The following is a 20874-nucleotide window of genomic DNA, read 5'->3' on the forward strand; positions in this document are numbered from 1 at the left end:
TATATATATATATATATATATATATATAATTGAAAAAAAAAAAAAAATATATATATATATATATATATATATATATATATATATATATATGTGTGTGTATATATGTATGTATGTATATATACAGTTGAATTATTAGCCCCCCTAAATTATTAGACCGCTTGTTTATTTTTTCCCCAATTTCTGTTTAACGGAGAGCAGATTATTTTCAACACATTTCTAATCATATCAGTTTTAATAACTCATTTCTAATAACTGATTTATTTTATCTTTGCCATGATGACTGTAAATAATATTAGACTAGATATTTTTCAAGACACGTCTATACAGCTTAAAGTGACATTGAAAGGCTTCACTGGGTTAATTAAGTTAACTAGGCAGGTTAGGGTAATTAGGCAAGTTATTGTATAACAGTGGTTTGTTCTGTAGATTATCGAGAAAAAAATATAGCTTAAAGGGGCTAATAATATTGTCCCTAAAAAGGTTCATAAAAAATTTAAAACTGCTTTTATTCTAGCCAAAATAAGACAAATAAGACTTTCTCCAGAAGAAAAAATATTATCAGACATACTGTGAACATTTCATTGCTCTGTTAAACATCATTTGGAAAATATTTTTAAAAAATCAAAGGGGGCTAATAATTCTGACTTTAACTGTATGTATGTATGTATGTATATATATATATATATATATATATATATATATATATATATATATATATATATATATATTTTTTTTTTTTTTTTAAGTCCAATTTTTCATGATCAAAAGTTGTTGGAAGAAAGATTAAGCTCCCATAATGCAGTTAAAAAGCAGAAATACACAAGCAGAAATAAAAACAAGAATCACAAAATACAGAAAACTGCCAATTTAGGGTTTGTTTTTACATTGTAGACTGAGTAAATGATACAAAATAATAAAAAACACACATAAAAATATCAAGAGTAAATGATTTTCAGAGTGTTCAATCGTTTTTTAAGCTGTAGATGTGCAGTGTTTTCTGCTGCAGGGCATCAGGTGTAAATCTGAAGATGCATTAGACTCTTGGCGTCAGATTAGTGCTCTAAACTGATCCATGAGGCGATATTCAATCCATTAACACCTGACATTAATCTAAGAGCAGCTCTGGGCCGCTATCTGCTATCGGTTTAATTATAATCAATGCAATCTCTGGAAATCAATCAGCATTTCCAGCGCCCGGCGGAAGTGAATCTGAGCCGCTGAACGATGGAGATTAAATCAGCTGGACGATATTGGATTTAATTGATTGCACAGCACTTGCTGATAACCAATCGATTAATAATATATTTCATTTAATAGCTTGGCGCCATGGTGGCGCAGTGGGTAGCATGATCACCTCACAGCAATAAGGTCACTGGTTTGAGCCCCAGCTGGGTCAGTTGGCGTTTCTGTGTGGAGTTTGCATGTTCTCCCTGTGTTGGCGTGGGTTTCCTCCGAGTGCTCCAGTTTCCTCCACAGGTCCAAAGACATGTGGTACAGGTGAATCAGGTAGGCTAAATTGTCCGTAGTGTGAATGAGAGTGTATGGATGTTTCCCAGTAATGGGTTGCAGCTGGAAGGGCATCTGCTGTGTAAAACATATGCTGGAAAAGTTGGTGGTTCATTCCGCTGTGGCAACCCCTGAATAATAAAGGGACTAAGCCGAAAAGAAAATGAATGAATGAATGAATACTAATAATGGGTGACACGGTGGCTCAGTGGTTAGCACTGTGGCCTCACAGCAAGAAGGTCACTGGTTCGAGTCTCGGCTGAGTCAGTTGGCGTTACTGTGTGGAGTTTGCATGTTCTCCACGTGTTGGTGTGGGTTTCCTCCGGGTGCTCCGGTTTCCCCCACAGTCCAAGCACATGCGATATAGGGAAACTGATTGACTAAATTGCCCGTAGTGTATGGGTGTTTCCCAGTACTGGGTTGAGGCTGGAAGAGCATCTGCTGTGTAAAACATATGTTGGAATAGTTGGCGGTTCATTCCACTGGGGCGATCACTGATTAATACTTTCGCCTGGCACTGCGTTGCGAACCTCTGCTGACTGCGCGCACATCTCACGAAGCAGACGAGGCTTTTAGACTTGAAGCGTTTGCCATTGTGATACTCTTTAAAATGACACGGGGCGGTCAAAAGACAACGACTGTAAAGTCAAACGAATAAACAGAGAAGTAGAAAGTTAACCACATAATATCATTCAATATTTTTAAACGAATTACTTTTAAATAAACAATAATACATAAATAATAATAATAATAAATAACAATACGAATAATAATAATTAATAAATAATAATAATAATAATAATAATAATAATAATAATAATAATAAATAAATAATGATAATAATAATAAAAATAATAATAATAACAATACGAATAATAATAATAATAATAATAATAATAATAATAATAATTAATAAATAATGAAAATAATAATAATAACAACAATAATAATAAATAACAATACGAATAATAATAATTAATAAATAATAAATAATGATAATAATAATAATAATAATAATAATGATAATAAATAATAATAAATAATGATAATAATAATAATAGATAACAATATTAATAAAAATAATTATAATAAATAATAATAATAATAAATAAATAATAAACAAAACAATAATAATAAATTACAATATTAAAAATAATAATAACAATAATAATAATAACATAATATAATATCATTAATATCATTCAATATTTTTAAACTAATTACTTTTTATTGTTTTTATCATTTATTTTAATGATTATAAGGATTTTTATAACCATTCAAGATTTGTTTTAAATCACACTTTGATGCATCACTTGCTTTAGTTCTTATCTCGGACAGTTCTAGATATTAAAGTTTATGACAATATTAATGATTACAGAACATGAGTTGCTCTTCAAATATATATTGTTATTATGGCAAGAATAAAAGCACAAAAGTACAATTACTAAAAATACAGATGTTTTTTTTTTTTTTTTTTTTTTTTAATTTAGCCCGCTCCACAATTCACACATTACTGTCTGGCTAGTTTCTGTCCTCAACTGATAAGCGAAAGAGGCAATAGTGGTTCAACATTCCTGACTATTATCATCAATGAAGCCCAGAGAAACAGACATCAGTATATTGTAAACAGACAGGGTCAAATATTCTTTTCAGTTATTAAAGAAATAATGTGTTCCTTAATTATAGTTTGGTGACTATTAAATTGTTTTAAATTCTAAATTGTATTATAAACATCAGTGTAAAAGTTATGACTGATTCAGTGATTGTGTACCTGGGTCTCCACTTTTGTATGGCCTCTTTCAGCTTTAAAGGGGTGGTCCAGAATGTTATTTTTAAGGCTTGGTTGTGTTAATAAGATGCAAAGCAATGTGTGGTCATGTTTAACTTGAAGGAAATCGTGTTATTTTTTCATAAATCTCACTTTGATTATACACAGCTACTCAGCTAACATGAAAACGACTGTCATATTTCCTAGTTCCTCTAAAAGGCCCACCCTCAAGTGACTCTGATTGGTCATCATCATAATATGCTGTGATTCGCCGATCGGCTTCACGTCACGCCCTGACAAGCACGCGCGTTTTGTGTAAACAGTCAGTCAGTCAGTCAGTCAGTCAGTCAGTCAGTCAGTCAGTCAGTCAGTCAACACGTGTCTGTAACGAGTGAAAATGGGATGCGGCTCCTTTAACTGTTTCTGTGCCTTTTAGTGTGTTTATGCGTGTATACGATGAAGTATCTGTAACACGAGAAGCGCATGTGCGCGGGAGAGATTTTTATTGTTCTTTTTCTCTCATGCTCGGATTAAGTTATTTTCTATGGTGACAGAATAAAGCACAAGATGTGAGATGAGACCTTTGTGAGCCTGGATTGATTTGTTTTTGATGTTACACTCCAGTTGGGAAATCATTGCTGTATTTTTTTTAAATCAACGCGTTACAGGACGTCTTTCATGCATATGCGGAATATGCCTGTGTAAGTAACATGAATCGTTCACATATCTTTTGCGACTTTATTGTCCGAGTTGTAAAACGCATAGCATAGCTGCCTATAGAGAGAAATTCTGCCGTCTCACACAGAGAGACGCAGGTGCTGGCCAAGAGTGCGTGTATGTGTATGTGTGTGTGTGCGTTTACAGCCGTTTGATAAATATGGATTTGTAACGTTAGCTAAGTCGTTAGCGGTTACCATAATTTCCCGTTGTTTACATCTTTGCTACAACACACCGTTAAAGTTAGACACTGTACATGTCATGATCAATTTTAACAAATAAAAACACTTACAGGTCATGACTCAGAGTTCACAGCGTCTCCTTGCTCCATCTTTGAGGAGATTTTAACTGAATCCAGCACTGAACTGGGAGAGATTCTGGAAGCTGTGTTTTGTCAAATCATGCTTGCTATGTATTTTATAGTTCTCTGGAACATAATTAATATTGAACTGTAAGCACTTCTGTGTTTGGGTCGTGTCATTTGGAAGCCCAACAACAGAAACAGAACAGCTCTGTGGAAACAGCAGGATGGCATTTCTCTCTCTGCAGTAACGTTACAGCGCCTCTGGCCACGGCCTTTACCTGCGCAGTGTGGGATGCGCAATAACGAACTTTTGTGATCTCACAGGGGGCGGAAGTATTTTTTGTAGTCCCCAAAATTCGTTAATTGTAGGCGTTGCTAAGCTAACTCTGTACAAATCAAGGTCTCCCTTTGCATTAAACTTTGAATATTTTACATTCAGAGATGCTGTTTATGTTCACACAGCTACATTACACATCAACTGAAGTTTAAAATATAATATCGTAGTGGACCACCCCTTTAACAAACTCATCCCTCAGGATTTTCCAAACATTTTAACAAAAACTTTCCTCCTTTCCCACTGCTGTTGCAATTTCTAGCCAAGAGTTATTGATCATCTGGTTATTCCTATGATCACTCATGGGTGGATCATAAAGATGTCTGTGCAGCTGTTTCAGACAAAATCTCTTGAAAGTGTTTCATATTCAACTCAAATCAAACACGGTGCACATTCGCAGCACGCACTTAAGCAAACTAGCGAACGTGTTGAGTATAACCCAGGATTAACCGAAAGTAAATGAATGATTGCTTAAAGTGAAGACAGAGGAATAAATGTGAACAGGAACAGATCTGAGGCCAGTTCTCAGACATCACTGATGTTGAAAGCATTAGAGAGTAACTGTATGAAGGTCACAGTGATCTGAAACCCTGCGAGAGTCTCTCAGCTTCAAAGACAACACACACACACACACACACACACACACACACACATGAACAGAACATAAAAGCAGGTCAAAAGCACTCATTCAACTTAATGCAAAAATAGAATTATTCATATAGAGGCCAAAATTAAGATTATTAAAAGATTATCACTGAAACAGGTCAAAAATGGCAAAATTGTAAATATAATTGAAAGGTTTAAGTTCACAGTCTTATCATTTGAAAAATGCATTAAATATTGTGCAAGATTAGAATAATATTAATAATAATAATAATAATAATAATAATAATAATAATAATAATAATAATAAATAATAATAATAATTAATGATAAAATAATAATAAATAACTAAATAATAATAATAAACAATAGTAATAATAACAATTAATAAATAATGATAATGATAATAATAAATAATAATAATAATTATTATTATTATCATCAGTAGTAGTAGTAATAATAATAATAATAATAATAAATAACAATAATAATCATAATGATAATAAATTTTAAATAACTAAATAATAATAATAATAAACAATAATAGTAATAATAACAATTAATAAATAATGATAATGATAATAAAAAATATCAGTAGTATTAATAATAATAATAATAATAATAATAATAATAAATAAATAATAATAATAATTAATAACAATAACATTAATAAATAATAATATTGAATAAATAAATTACAATAATAATAAATAATAATATAATAATAATAATAATAAATAATATTAGTTAATAATGATAATGATAATAATAAGGACACAGATCACTCTGCCTGTTTATGCCAGAGTCCCGTGGAGAGAGTTTTACCGGTGGTAATTTGTGCGTTACTTCTCTTTATTTATGATTAATTTAGTTATGAGTTAAGCTAAGACCATGAGGGTCAGCTAGTTGAAACGGTAGGCTGCAAATAATTAATTTGTTATGAATTAATTCATTATAAATAATTGATTCACCGCCACCTATTATGACGATGCCATCGTCCATCGCGATGTTACATATTAAACATTGTACGATGCAAAATTGGTCGACATCGCCCAACGGCATATTTTCCATTACATTCAAACGATTATTTACATTTAAATATTTGTTAACAGAAGATGCAAGGAATGCACTGTTAAAAATATTTATTTAGAAGAGATGCTGCTTATTTTCTACTTTTATTATGAAAAGCACTGAAAATAATTTGTTTCCAAAAGTGCAAGTTATTTATTTTCACTTTTCTATATGAAAATACTGACTGTTGGATTTAGGCGGTGTGTGTGTTTTAATTTCGGTCGTTCAACATTGATGTTAAATAAATAATCATAGATAGTAGATAGTGTGTGTTTCCTTCAATTATTTAAAATCAATTAATGAGAAAAAATTCAGAAATCTGACTTGTAATATGTGAGTGTATTTACTGTACAAAATGCACTGTTAGTGAACGATGAAGGCAAAATATATACAGTTAAAGTCAAAATTATTAGCCCCCTGTTTTTTTCCCCTAAATTCTGTTTAACAGAGATATGTTTTCAGCACATGTCTAATCATATTAGTTTTAATAACTCATCTCTAATAACTGATTTATTTTCTCTTTGTCATGATGACAGTAAATAATATTAGACTAGATATTCTTTAAGACACTTCTATACAGCTTAAAGTGATATTTAAATGCTTAACTAGGCTAATTAGGGTAACTAGGCAGGTTATTGTATAACGACGGCTTGTTCTGTAGACAATCGGAAAAATATATAGCTTAAAGGGGCTAATAATATTGATCTTAAAATGGTGTTTAAAAAAATTAAAAGCTGCTTTTATTCTAGCCAAAATAAAACAAATAAGACTTTTTCCAGAAGAAAAAATATTATCAGACATATTGTGAACATTTCCTTGAAAATATTTAAATAAGAAATATTTAAAAAACAAAAAAACAAAGGGGGACTAATAAATCTGACTTCAACTGTATATATTTATAAAAATAAAATAATCCTTCATTAATCACAATCGAGGTAAAATATTCAATTAATCAAGATTTTGATTTTAGGCCAAATCGCCCAGCACTACTATGTTTATTATAATTAAAAACAATTCAATAAAAAAAGAAAGAAAGAAAATACATATTAACATGCTTATTTTCTCTGTGCTCTCCATTTATAACTTGTAAAATAGGTCAGGTACAGAGAGTCGTAAATGAAGATTTTAGTGTGAACTATCCCTTTAAACTCAGTGCTGTGCGTTTGGGTTCATCTAATCGGATGTTGCTACAGTCATATTTGCCTCTTGGGACGCGCTGGATTTGAGAATGAAGCTGTGTCAGTAATCTGCCATTCACTGAATAAATCATTAAGCAGAGCATCAATCCTCTCTGAAAACAGGTTAAACTGTGCTGAGCGGCTCATGCACTCCTGACTTACATCTCAAAAGCGCAGATCCTGCAGAAATGAGTCTCCAGACAGACTCAGACTGTAAAACATCCACCGGAATCACTCTGGCTGATGTGTTTATTAAACGGCAAACAAGAGAAAATCCCAGTGGAAAGTCCTTTATGAACTTCACGACACGAAGAACTAAAATCAACCCAGGCTCATTATTGATAAGTACCCCTGTATACATTTCTGGAGAGTGCCAAATACATCCCAGGATGTACCATTTTTTTTAGCAGTGTAACGGTGGCCCTACCTTAAACCCCAAGTAGGTAATATTTTACTTTTTGTTGGGGAGCCAAACAGAATAAATCCGTCAATATTACAAATTTAACTTTAGCCCAGATAGCTAAAAGCCATCGACTACAACTATACTAAACATAACAAACAAAATACACACGAATTCACCAAATGAGTGCGTATTGGAATATTTTCATTTTCCATCACTGAAAGATCACCACCAACACCTCGCTCATAACCAAAACTGAAAATAAACAGTTTTATGAAAATATCATGATCAATTTATACCACACGCAAAGAAAAAGGCATCCACTGAAATAATAATAATCCGTATCTAATAGGGTTGTGCTGACAGACGATGGCACCGTCCATCGCCGATGGCCGACAAACTCAGCATCGTGATCCATTGCCCCGTCCCACATTTATGTTGATATGGAACTTATTATTTGCATGTCATCTTAATAACAATAACGGTCTTTTCATGAGCTGTGTTAAATGTTACATATAGCTGCCGCTAGCACGGCTAACAGCATGGTGAGGATTAAATGAAGGATTATACAGCATCTCTCACGCTTACAATGTGTAGATTCAGTGGCAAACGCTGTTACCTGCAAACCCCGTCCCAAAGACTTTACAGTGAACGGCTTTAGTCATGTTCATAGCGGACTTGAAGCCACTGGAAGTCTGTTGTCAACTCATGGAAAAGTGTAAATGCTGGATTAACATTCAGCACATGATCACTTATAAGATGTGCCATTATTAGTAACTGTATGTGGTTTCTAAACTAAATCTGTCAGTGTTATTTTCATTCTCTCATCTTCAGCGCTTCACATTTTCGCAGTTGTATCTCAGTCATCTGAAGGCAGAAGGCGTTGGCTGAGTGATTGACAGCTGATATTAACCAATCATTCACACCTACACTTTTGTTTCGGAACCGGTCTCGTTTACCCAATTAGCGCGGTTCGTTTGGCATATGTGAATCCAGCAATCGTGCTCGGATCCGCGGCAAAACATTCGCTCCAAGATCGCTTGAATGAGGTGGTCTCGGCTTGACTGAAATGAACTCTGAAGCGGATCGATTGTAGAGAGAAAGCGATACGATCTGAGCCCGGTTAAATCACAGTCTATTATGGATATGCAATAGGCATACGGCTATATGAAGAGAATTATGAGTAGGGCGGGAGGTCATTCCAGACATCCAAAGTCTCTCAGAAGTTTCATTAGTCTCCCGCAAATGCACAGAGACTCCTGGGTGACCGCAAACGAGTGATCATTTCCAGGAAATCGCGCGTCTTCCTCCCGGTTCTCATATACGTCCTGCAGCCTTCTCACCCCTCCCCACGGCATCCGTCCTAGCTCTTCAGACACGTCGCACGCACCCTGTCAAACACCACCAAACCACTACCACCCCCCTGACAGCTGAACGTGACTTGTTTTAGCTCTTTTGGTCCGTTTAGAAACTGCAGTGTGAAAGCGAACCGCTCCAAGAGCAAAGAGCAACACTGTAACAATTTTAGGCCCTGTTTCAGAACGAGTGAATCCATTCACAGGTGTGAACGCACCCTAACAGTTCATTCAACGAGTAGAAGCGTTACGGAAAAGGTCAACAGCTGTAAACACATCGCTTTGGCATTCAACCCTTCAATGATGCTGGTATGCTAGCGTTTTGTTTTCCTTTTTTTTGTAAAAATGTAAAGTACCTGAACTAGAGGGAAATCACTTAACCAGTTCAACTCTGCTGCTATTTGGAGATTTCCGCCTGGATTTTGCCTCCCCAAATTTAAAAGCTTCCCAAATCCACATGCAGAGGTGTAAATGCAAACATTTGGTATCATTTTAAAGAAAACCCTTTAAATTTTCATAAAACACTATTGAAAGGGTTTAAAATATCTGTATATGTCGTCTGTGTTATAATAAACACCTAAAAGAAGCGCTTTTTGTATTATTTGTTATAAACTCAAATGTGAAAGTGTATCTTTTAGGTTGTGTGTGGTCTAGCGTGCTGTAATTAATGTTGGTGGTTTCTGCACATGTCTGTAATCATAGGAAAACAGAAAATTGTCTCCACCATAATCTATGCAAAAGTTATTGTGTTCCAACTGATGAGAGGAGCTGTACAAGCCACAGGGAGCGATCATTGTTTTCATATTTCACTATTCTTTTGTTTGATCAAACATAATTCACTGTGTTTGGAGCACGTCAGACATATAAAAGGATTACTTATGCACATCACCTCAAAAACAGAGGAGAATGGCCCTGAAGCGCACAGCATAAGGTAAGAGATGACAGCTGTCTGTGCTATCTGGGGCTGCTTATTGATCATTAATGTATTGTTTTCACTTCTGCGCCATGGAAACAGCGAGATTCATTCAGAAATAGTTTGATATGTGAATATAATCCAGTAAAAACAATGCTAGAACTGTATGAGCACCGGCAAGAGCTTTCATTTGAGCTATAACTTGTACATGTGTCGTATGAAAAATATGAAAATGAACCAATGTTCAACAACCAGCTCGGGTATCCAAAATACTGTGTATTTAAGTGTAAATTACTTTTGCACAGTAGAATAAAAACCAAAGTGATGCATATGTGCATAAAATATAGATTCTACACTTTCAAACGAAACCACTTACAGGGGTCTGGTGCAACGCTTGCCCTTTAAATCTGAAAGCGAAAGTCGATGACGTCACGGACCCGGTACCGGGTCCGCAGAGTTTAAGTGGTTAAGGCTCGCGTCTATGTAGAGTGACGTCACTCAGCTCCCTTTGTTGTGGAAACCTCACATGATCTCGGGCAACAGCTAAACCCACCATCTCTGCCAAACGTCTCTCCAAACACTCTTAACAGCACTCACTCTTCGCTGATTCGGTCACTGCCAGCACACTTGTGCAGCCACTCGCTTTTTTGGCCCAGCCGGGACTCGAACCAGTAACCTTATGGCTGTGAGGGGTCACAGTACTAACCACTGAGCCACCGTGCCGCCCACTATATTAACACATCTCGGGTAAAAGTTCACTGCTCAGAAGAATATTTATAGAAGATCTTTAGCTGAATTCGTGGTCCGTTGGTGATTTAATTAATGCAAGTCAATGGTTACTGTTTTCATGAGATTAAAAATAAACTCAGAAACGAGTCCAAATCAATATGCATGGCTCCTGATGATACACTGAGCTCTTATAAAGGAAATATGGAGCATATTTTGCTGCATAATAAAAAAATGGCTGTTGCTAGGAGAGATACAGCTGTTTGCGGAAGTTAATGAGATTTATATTATTTATGAAATCACACGTTACTTGTATTTTATTGATGTGTACCCAACCCCAACCCTGAGAGTAATATAAAAACAGTAATTATACAGAGTATTATTTATATTAGTTAATAAATTACACATTAAATTGTATTTTATTGATGTGTACCCAACCCTCACAGTAATGTAAAAACAGTAATTATACAGAGTGTTATTCATATTATTTATTAATCACCTAGAAACTTTATTTTATTAACATCTACTTCAACCCCAGACCTCACAGTAATGTAAATACACTCGTTGTTGATCGGCAATTGTATTATTTTAATAGCATAAATAATTCTCCTTGACGTCCGGCTGCAGCTGTATCCCTTCTAGACTTAAAACAGCATTTTAGGTGTACTACACTACCTGACAAAAGTCTTGTCTTGATCTCGGTTGTAAGAGCAACAAATAATAACCTGACATCTAGTTGATCTTGGAAAAGTGTCAGAAGGTTGAATTTTCAGATGAATCATCTGTTGATCTGCATCCCAATCATCACCACTGCAGAAGACCTACTGGAACCAGCATGGAGTCAAGATTCTCACAGACATCAGTCAAGTTTGGTGAAGAAAAAGTCATGGTTTGGGGTTACATTCAGTATGGGGGCGTGCGAGAGACCTGCAACATCAGCAGCCTGAGGTATCAAGACATTTGTGCTGCCCATTACATTACAAACCACAGGAGAGGGACAATTCTCCAGCAGGATAGCGCTCCTGCTCATACTTCAGCCTCCACATCAAAACTCCTGAAAGCAAAGAAGGTCAAGCTGCTCCAGGATTGGCCAGCCCAGTCACCAGACATGAACATTATTGAGCATGCCTGGGGTAAGATGAAGGAGGAAGCATTGAAGATGAACACAAAGACTCTTGATGAACTCTGGGAGTCCTGCAGGAAGGCTTTCTTCTTCATTCCAGATGACTTTATTAATCAGTGATTTGAGTCATGTCAGAGATGTATGGATGCAGTCCTCCAAGCTCATGATGGAGTCAGACACAATATTCATTCTGTCTCCACTGCAGCAGGACTTTATATTCTATACTGGACATTATTTCTGTTCAGTGATGAGACTTTAGTCTAAGCAGAGTCAGACCGCACTGTCCTTATGGAATCATTAAAGGCATGATCAGATTTTATTGTGCTCAAATAAGCGTCATCTTGAGGCCTTTGCCTTTCATATAAGACACTTCCGATGCCAAATAATCAACTAGAAGTCAACTTATTATTTGTTGTTCCTGAAACTTGCATAGGCAACAAGACTTTTGTGAGGAATTTTAGGCGTTTACTAGTGGCGTTCTTGAAATAATTTCTGAAATACACCAGCAAAAATGAGAAGAAATATGCAGAGGGAAGTTTGCAGAAATGCTTCAAAAGAAAAGTTTAGAGACGAAGAGCCTCAGGAGGGATTTTTTTTCCATATGAAAGCTGCTAGAGTCTCTAAAATCATCCTTTTAAAGCATCAAATATTCAAGCCTGAAAATGGAAAACTCAACATAAGCCAGTCGACCTCCCTGAAGTCTTTATACTGCCCTTTATTACAGGAAAAACTGATTCAAATGATCAGAACAACTCATTAGGCCTGGCACAAAAATCAATATATCAACTTATTATCACAAATGGACACGACCTCAATCATTTCTGGTGATGCAATATATCTCGCCCATACATAACCAACATTTCAGCTGATTGTGCAACATCCTGATCTCCATTGGAGGTGTCATTGTCAGAATGCTTGTGTCTAGGGATGCAACGATTAACCGATTTCACTATTAACCGTGCTTTAATTCGACATGGTTAATTAATCGTAAGGCTTCTCAACACTGTGTTCCTGCATGGAACAAAACTGCTGCAACTTAAAGTGATGCCAACTGAGCGCTAGTTTGAAGTTATGAGCTTGTACTGTACACCATGCACACTGCATTAACTATGGCTAAAGCGATTACCTAAGGGCCAGTCACATATCGTGTATTTTGCAAGTTATTTCCAATGAAGGTGTGTGGCTTGCATATATAGAGCAAGGGACTCGTGCTTTCCAGACGCACCTACTAGTTGAAAGAATGCCGCGAGCGCCCTACACTAAGTGATTTTGTTATATAGTTGATCAAAAAGTTCAGCAGCCTTTGAATACATTTCTGCACTGTAAAAGAGAAATACTTACCTAATATTTAACAAATTTACATTAGACAAATACTACTTATTTATTTATTTATTTGTTTATCGATTTTTAATGTGATTTATTTTATGTATTTATTTGAATTTTATTGTTTATTTTTTAAATTATTTATTTATTTATTTTAAATTTATTTATTTATTTATTTAATTTATTTATTTTTAATTTATTTACATTTAATAAATTTATTTTAATGTATTAATTTATAATAATTTATTTAAAAAATATTCATTTATTGTAATTTATTTTATTTTATTTATTAAAAATTTATTAATTATTATTATTTTAAATTTATTTAAATTTTATTTTATTTTTTCTTTATTGACATTTATTTTCAGTGTAAAATTATTATTAATGTTTAAATGCCAACTTTTTTCATTCATTTTTAATTTATTTACATTTAATTTATTTATTTTTAGTTTATTATTTATATTAATTTATTTTTTTTTATTATTTATTGTCATATATTTTATTTTATTTAGTAAAATTAATTAATTAATTATTTATTTTAAATTTATTTACATTTTATTTTCTTTATTGACATTTATTTTCAGTGTAAAATTATTATTTATGTTTAAATGCCAACTTTTATCATTCATTTTTAATTTATTTACATTTATTTATTTTAGTTTATTATTTATATTAATTTTTTTAATTATTTATTGTAATATATTTTATTTTATTTAGTAAAATTAATTAATTAATTAATTAGTTATTTATCTTAAATGTATTTACATTTTATTTTTTATTTTCTTTATTGACATTTATTTTCAGTGTAAAATTATTATTTATGTTTAAATGCCAACTTTTTTCATGTGTTTTTAAGTCCAAAGAGAAATGGACTATTGTTTGTTTTTTATTATTATTATTATTTTGTGCCATATTATTTGGTTACTGAGCAGCAATAAATAACATTTTAAAATATAAAGAGTTTTCATGTGATTTTTCTAAACTAGCAGTGTTTTGAAATAAATGCATAATAATCGTGATAACCATGATTATTCCTCAGACTATAATCGCACAACCAAAATATATAATCGTTGCATCCCTACTTGTGTCACTGTATTATTGACTATAAATTACTATAGCGTATAACCATCATGTGGGTGTGTGACAGCTGAAAATAGATCTGGTAGCAGATATCGCAGCCTCGATTACTTTTTACCTTGCACTTTTTTGTTAACATTTATTATTATTGATTGAGTGCGAGTATGTGCAGCTGTATCCCTTCTAGACTTTACCTCTAATCACCTTTATTCATACAATACAAATTTCCTGAACAAACAAACCAGAAAACATCACAATTATTCATTCATTTTCCTTCAGCTTAGTCTCTATTTTAAAAGGTCAACACAGTGGAATGAACCGCCAACTATTCCAGCTTATGTTTTACAAAGCCGATGCCCTTCCAGCTGCAACCCAGTACTGCGAAACACCCACTCACATTCACACTCATACACTACAGCCAATTTTTTAGTTCATCAATTCCCCTATAGTGCATGTGTTTGGACTGTGGGGGAAACCGGAGCACCCGGGAGGAAACCCACACCAACATTGAGAGAACATGCAAACTCCACACAGAAACGCCAACTGGCCCAGCTGGGACTCGAACCAGAGACCTTCTTGCTGTGAGGCCATAGTGCTAACCACTGAGCCACCACATCACAATCATGCAAAGGTAAATAGAGCTCGTGTCTCTTTAAAGCTCTGCGCTGATGGTCTGCTACTAGTGGCACCTCATAATGACAGAAACTGTTATGCAATTGTAATTTGATGAATTGTAATAAATATGACAGGTTGACAATGGAGATGATGATGATGATGATGCTGATGATGCTTGCATTCTCTTGCTGTTCTGACCCAGATATTAATCAGTGTGTAATATTTTTATTTGGTCCTATAAATGTGATAAAAAAGTAAATGTAAAGGAAAACAGCCAAAACATGCTGGGTTGTTGCAAGAATTGGGTCAAATATGAACAAACACAATCATTGGTTAAAAAGTGCACTTTAAAATTAATTTAAAAAAATAATCCAATGTTGGGTTTGTCCATATTTTATTAAGTACTATTACTTATTAATATTACTTATTTATTATTAAATAATATTAATGTTATTTAAATAACCGAGAACAACTTGTTTTGACTGTACACTGGTGTTTATTTCATTAAATTGAAAATATTACTTGCAATATTGTAAATCAGTAATTGTAATATTTTTAAAATGTAAATCAGGAAAATGTGGCTGTTTACAGTACATCACATTTATGGATTTTTGGATTTAATTTTTGTTAAACTTACATTTTGTTTTACATCCCACAATTCAGATTTTTTTTTTTTACCCTAAATAATTCATTCATTCATTCATTCATTGTCTTATCGGCTTAGTCCCTTTATTAATCCGGGGTCGGCACAGCGGAATGAACCGCCAACTTATCCAGCAAGTTTGTATGCAGCGGATGCCCTTCCAGCCGCAACCCATCTCTGGAAACAAAAACACACATTCACACACACACTCATACACTACAGACAATTTAGTCTACCCAATTCAACTGTATCTCATGTCTTTGGAGCACCCAGAGGAAACCCACAAGAACGCAGGGAGAACATGCAAACTCCACACAGAAACTCCACCTGAGCCGAGGCTTGAACTAGCGACCCAGCGACCTTCTTGCTGTTAGGCGACAACACTACCTACTGCGCCACTGCGTCGCCTTACCCTAAATAATGTGTTGTTAAAAAAAAGAAAACATTGGGTTAAATATGAACAAATCTAATCTGTCAGAGATTTATGTCCACCTTTAAGATCTCAGTGCCACATATATACGTCTGAAATCACTCAGACTCAGAGCACCTCGAATTCTTACACCTTATTGCATGATGAAGACTATTGTTGGAGTTAACAGCCACAAACTAAAGCAGATAACGCTTTTCTCATCAGATTATTTCAACACAAAACCAACCAGAGCTCCATCACACGCTTCCCGGCTGAGCGTGGAGAAGAATAGGGCGACTATTACTGACCTTCCTGTAGACCAGCATGTTGGGAGATTCGTCTGCAACACCATTACTGCCCTGAGCACACGAGCTGGGCTGAGCCATGCCTGAAGAGCTGGACACTCCTGCAGAAACACACACACACACAGAGGAGCACAGCAGATTAAAGTATGCATCAAATCAAAACTAACCGTATTCATGTCGTTAGCTCGCATTGCTAGTTTTGTGGTGAACAATTCATCTGTCATTAGGGACAAAACTACAGTTTGCCCTAGTAATCTTTAATTGAAATCCGAAAATGCACTTTCAATTTGTTTTCAGTTAAATTAGGGCCGATGGACAGGATTAGGGCTTTCTGAGGTAGTAGGCGGGGCTAACATACTTAACCACGCCCCTCCAGTTGTCAGTTTTGACAAGCAGAAAGGGTAAAGGGGGAGGAGTCTGTTGTAATAACTCTCCTCAAATCATTTCCCCATTATTCTGAATGACACGCCTACTTTACAGCAGCCAATCAGCTTGCAGGAGAAAAAACAAGTCACACCCACTGTTTTCTCATTTAAAATTCTCTAGGAACTGCTTCACAATATGGAAAAAAAACACTCGCAGACACAAACAGTCACAGAACAATGGACAGATAGAACAATGGACAGGCGGATGGATGAGTCGATGGACAGGATGGATGGATGCACTAATGGATGGGCCGATAGGCTGATTGATGGGTTGATGGACAGGAGAGATGGATGGATGGACAGGCAGACGGATGGCCTATGAAGAGGTTTGATGGACGGTTAGACAGGATTGATGGACCAAAGAACAGGAGGATGGATGGACTAATGGACAGGTGGATGGATGGGCCGATGGACAGGATGAATGGATGGACCGATGGACAGGCAAATGGATGGATGGACAAATGGATGGATGGATGGACGGATGGGCCGATGGACAGGATGGATGGATGGACCGATGGACAGGCGAATGGATGGGCTGATGGATGGACCAATGGACAGGCAGATGGATGGGCCGATGGATGGATGGACAGGCGGATGGATGGGCCGATGGACAGGATGGATGGATGGATGGACCAATGGACAGGCCGATGGACAGGATGGATGGATGGACTGGCAGATAGATGGGCCGATGGACAGGATGGATGGATGGATGGATGGATAGATGGATGGATGGATGGATGGACCAATGGACAGGCCAATGGACAGGATGGATGGATGGACTGGCAGATAGATGGGCCGATGGACAGGATGGATGGATGGACTGGCAGATAGATGGGCCGATGGACAGGATGGATGGATGGATGGATGGATGGATGGATGGATGGACCAATGGACAGGCCAATGGACAGGATGGATGGATGGACTGGCAGATAGATGGGCCGATGGACAGGATGGATGGACTAATGGACAGGATGGATGGATGGACTGGCAGATAGATGGGCCGATGGACAGGATGGATGGATGGATGGATGGACCAATGGACAGGCCGATGGACAGGATTGATGGATGGACTGGCAGATAGATGGGCCGATGGACAGGATGGATGGACCAATGGACAGGCCGATGGACAGGATGGATGGATGGATGGACTGGCAGATAGATGGGCTGATGGACAGGATGGATAGACCAATGGACAGGCCGATGGACAGGATAGATGGATGGATGGACAGGCAGATGGACCAATGGACAGGCAGATGGACCAATGGACTGGCAGATGGACCAATGGACTGGCAGATAGATGGACCGATGGACAAGATAGATGGATGGATGACAGGCAGATGGACCAATGGACTGGCAGATAGATGGACCGATCGACAGGATAGATGGATGAATGGAAAAGGATTGATGGACCATTGGACAGGCGGATGGATTGGTTGTTGGACAGGATTGATGGACCAATGAAAAAGGCGGATAGATGGGCCGAAGGACAGGTGGATAGATGGGCCAATGGATGGATGGATGAATGGAATGATGGACAGGAATGATGGATGGATGAACGGACGGACGGACGGACGAGCAGATAGGAGAGAGATGATGGATAGACGGACAAATGGATGGATGGATGGATGGATGGATGGATGGATGGAACAACAGAGTGATGGATGTATGGACCAATGGACAGGACAGATGGTGGATGTATGGAACAAAGCACCAATGGAATGGATGGACGGATAAATGGATGGATGAGAATATACAGAATGAGGGATGGATTAATGGATAGAGGGATGGTCAGACAAAGACAGAGAAATAGAGAGAGACAGAAGGATAGATGGATGGTCAGACAGCAAAATAGATTAATGGTTAAACAGTATGATGGATGGATGGATGGACGGATGGACAACAATACACAGAATGAGGAATGGATTAATAAATAGAGGGATAGCCTGACAGAAAGAGGGCAAGACAGCAAAATAGATTGATGGTTAAACAGTATGATGGATGAATTGATGGACGGACGGACAGACGGACGGATGGATGAATAAAGAACAATATACAGAATGAGGGATGGTCAAACAGTGAGATGGAGAGAGAGACAAAAGGATGGATGGATGGATGGATGGATGCATGGACAACAATATACAGAATGAGGAATGGATTAATGAATAGAGGGGTAGTCTGACAGAAAGACAGACGGAGAGAAGGACAGAAGAGTAGATGGATGGTTAAACAGTGTGATGGATGGATGAATACAAGAGTTTACAGAATGAAGTGTGGATGAATGGATGGATAAAACAACTGATGGACAGATACAACAATATACAGATGGATGGATGGATGGATGGATGGATGGATGGATGTAAGAACTGATGGATGGTCAAATGAGAGCAGTTAGATGTTATGAAGGACAGACAGTACTGGATAAAGATTAATGGATGGATATAAGAGTGTCAACAAGATAGATAGATAGATAGATAGATAGATAGATAGATAGATAGATAGATAGATAGATAGATAGATAGATATGTATATATAAGAGCAGCTGCTGTCGAACACACACACATAGACTGGCGAATGAGGTTGCTGTTAGGAATAAAGCATTAAATCTCCAGATGAACGTGATCTCGGTGTGTCATTAATGCCTTGCACACACACACACACACACACACACACACACACACACACACACACACACACACAGGGGGAGAGTGAGAGGGAGTCCTGAAGGCAGCATCAGTAGCAACATACACCTCTGCTTTCTGAAACAAACACACATACAAACACACAAACAAACACACACTCTCGGTCCCGCGGCCTGGAGCGGCTGAGGCGGGCGCGGATGGTCGGTTCGGGGCTCCAGCGGCGCGTCACGCGTCGAACAAACACACAGATTTACCTCTCAGGATCGCGCGGGAGTCGCTCCTCGTCCGCGTGCGTCGCGCAGGGCAGGTCGTCAGCTGGCGGTGGAGCTCCAGGGGCAGTTATTCATTGGAAACCATGAGTTATTTGCCCCTCGGTATGACAACTATCGCTTTCCTCTCCTCCAGCGAGCGGCGACGCGCAAATCTCACAACTAGAGCGTGAACGCGCAGGGATCCGCGGCCAATCACAAGCGCGCTCCTGCTGTCCACGCGGCCGCGCACACATTACAATACATGATGAGCACTACAGTTATTATTCTGCACTACACTACAGGGTGTAATCATAATAATAATGATGGTGCACTGCGTTATTGCGAATTAATTATATTTATATGCGCTCCATCTGTTTGTATTTGCAGATTCAACCTTATGTATAAAAAATAAATATAAGATCAATAATTAAAGATTTCATAAATTTGGGTATATTTTAATTTATTAATTTCTAATCAAAATAAATACTGTACATGTATATAATCCATGTACATAGGCTACTTAAAGGGCCAGTTCACACAAAAATAAAACCATACTCATTATTTACACCCTCAAGTGGTTTCAAGTTTTTTTTCTGTTGAATACAAATAAGATAATTTGAGGAATGTTGAACACCTGCAACCATTGACTTCCATAGTAGAATACTGTGGAAGTCAATGGTTATCAGCTATTCTTCAAACTATCTTCATTTTGGTTCAGCATAATAAATAAAATCAGTTTTAATTAAAGGAATGATGTAAATGATGACCGAAATGTCATGATTAGGTGAGCTCTCTTTAATATAAAACAAGGCAAATAAAAATACACAATTGTATTTTTTATTACCGCAAACGTTGCAGAAATAGTTGAAGAAGCGTTCTGCAAACATTTCCTGAACGTTATGTGAATGTTCTCTGATGTTTTGCATTGTTAAAAAAGCACGAGTTGAATGACCACTGACAGAAACGACTCATGTATGACGTATAAATGAAGATTCAGATGCAAAAACCTCTAAATGCCATCTGATTTTTTTTCTAAAATTTGCATTTATATCAAGCTCCTGTGTATAAGTTCACTAATATCACTTTTATGGCAAAGAATGAGTCCTTCTCATAGTCTCTAAAGTGAAATAACACAACATTAACAAAGGAGGCTGGGAAAAAGGTTCATTTTGAGGGGAAATTTCAGACG

The 20874-nt window shown here is 36.5% G+C and overlaps 1 protein-coding gene across 16 annotated transcripts in view; it reads right to left on the reverse strand.

The window, feature by feature from the left end:
• The window catches only part of rgs7b (regulator of G protein signaling 7b), a 97858-nt gene extending 77997 nt beyond the window's left edge, over positions 1-19861 (reverse strand). For all 16 annotated transcript variants that reach the window (XR_015504717.1, XR_015504716.1, XR_015504714.1 and 13 more), the window contains exons 1-2: positions 19689-19861; positions 16374-16471 (exon numbers count right to left, since the gene is read on the reverse strand). Coding sequence is in view for 2 of the 16 variants with exons in the window: in XM_087277079.1 (XP_087133205.1) it covers positions 16374-16451 (78 nt within the window). In the remaining 14 variants the exon portion in view is untranslated. The remainder of the gene's footprint in view (positions 1-16373; positions 16472-19688) is intronic.
• Positions 19862-20874: the final 1013 nt, after the last annotated feature.

The sequence above is a fragment of the Danio rerio genome, chromosome 12, assembly GCF_052040795.2.
Source record: "Danio rerio strain M-AB ecotype USA chromosome 12, GRCz13ab, whole genome shotgun sequence".
NCBI classification, from domain to species: domain Eukaryota; kingdom Metazoa; phylum Chordata; class Actinopteri; order Cypriniformes; family Danionidae; genus Danio; species Danio rerio.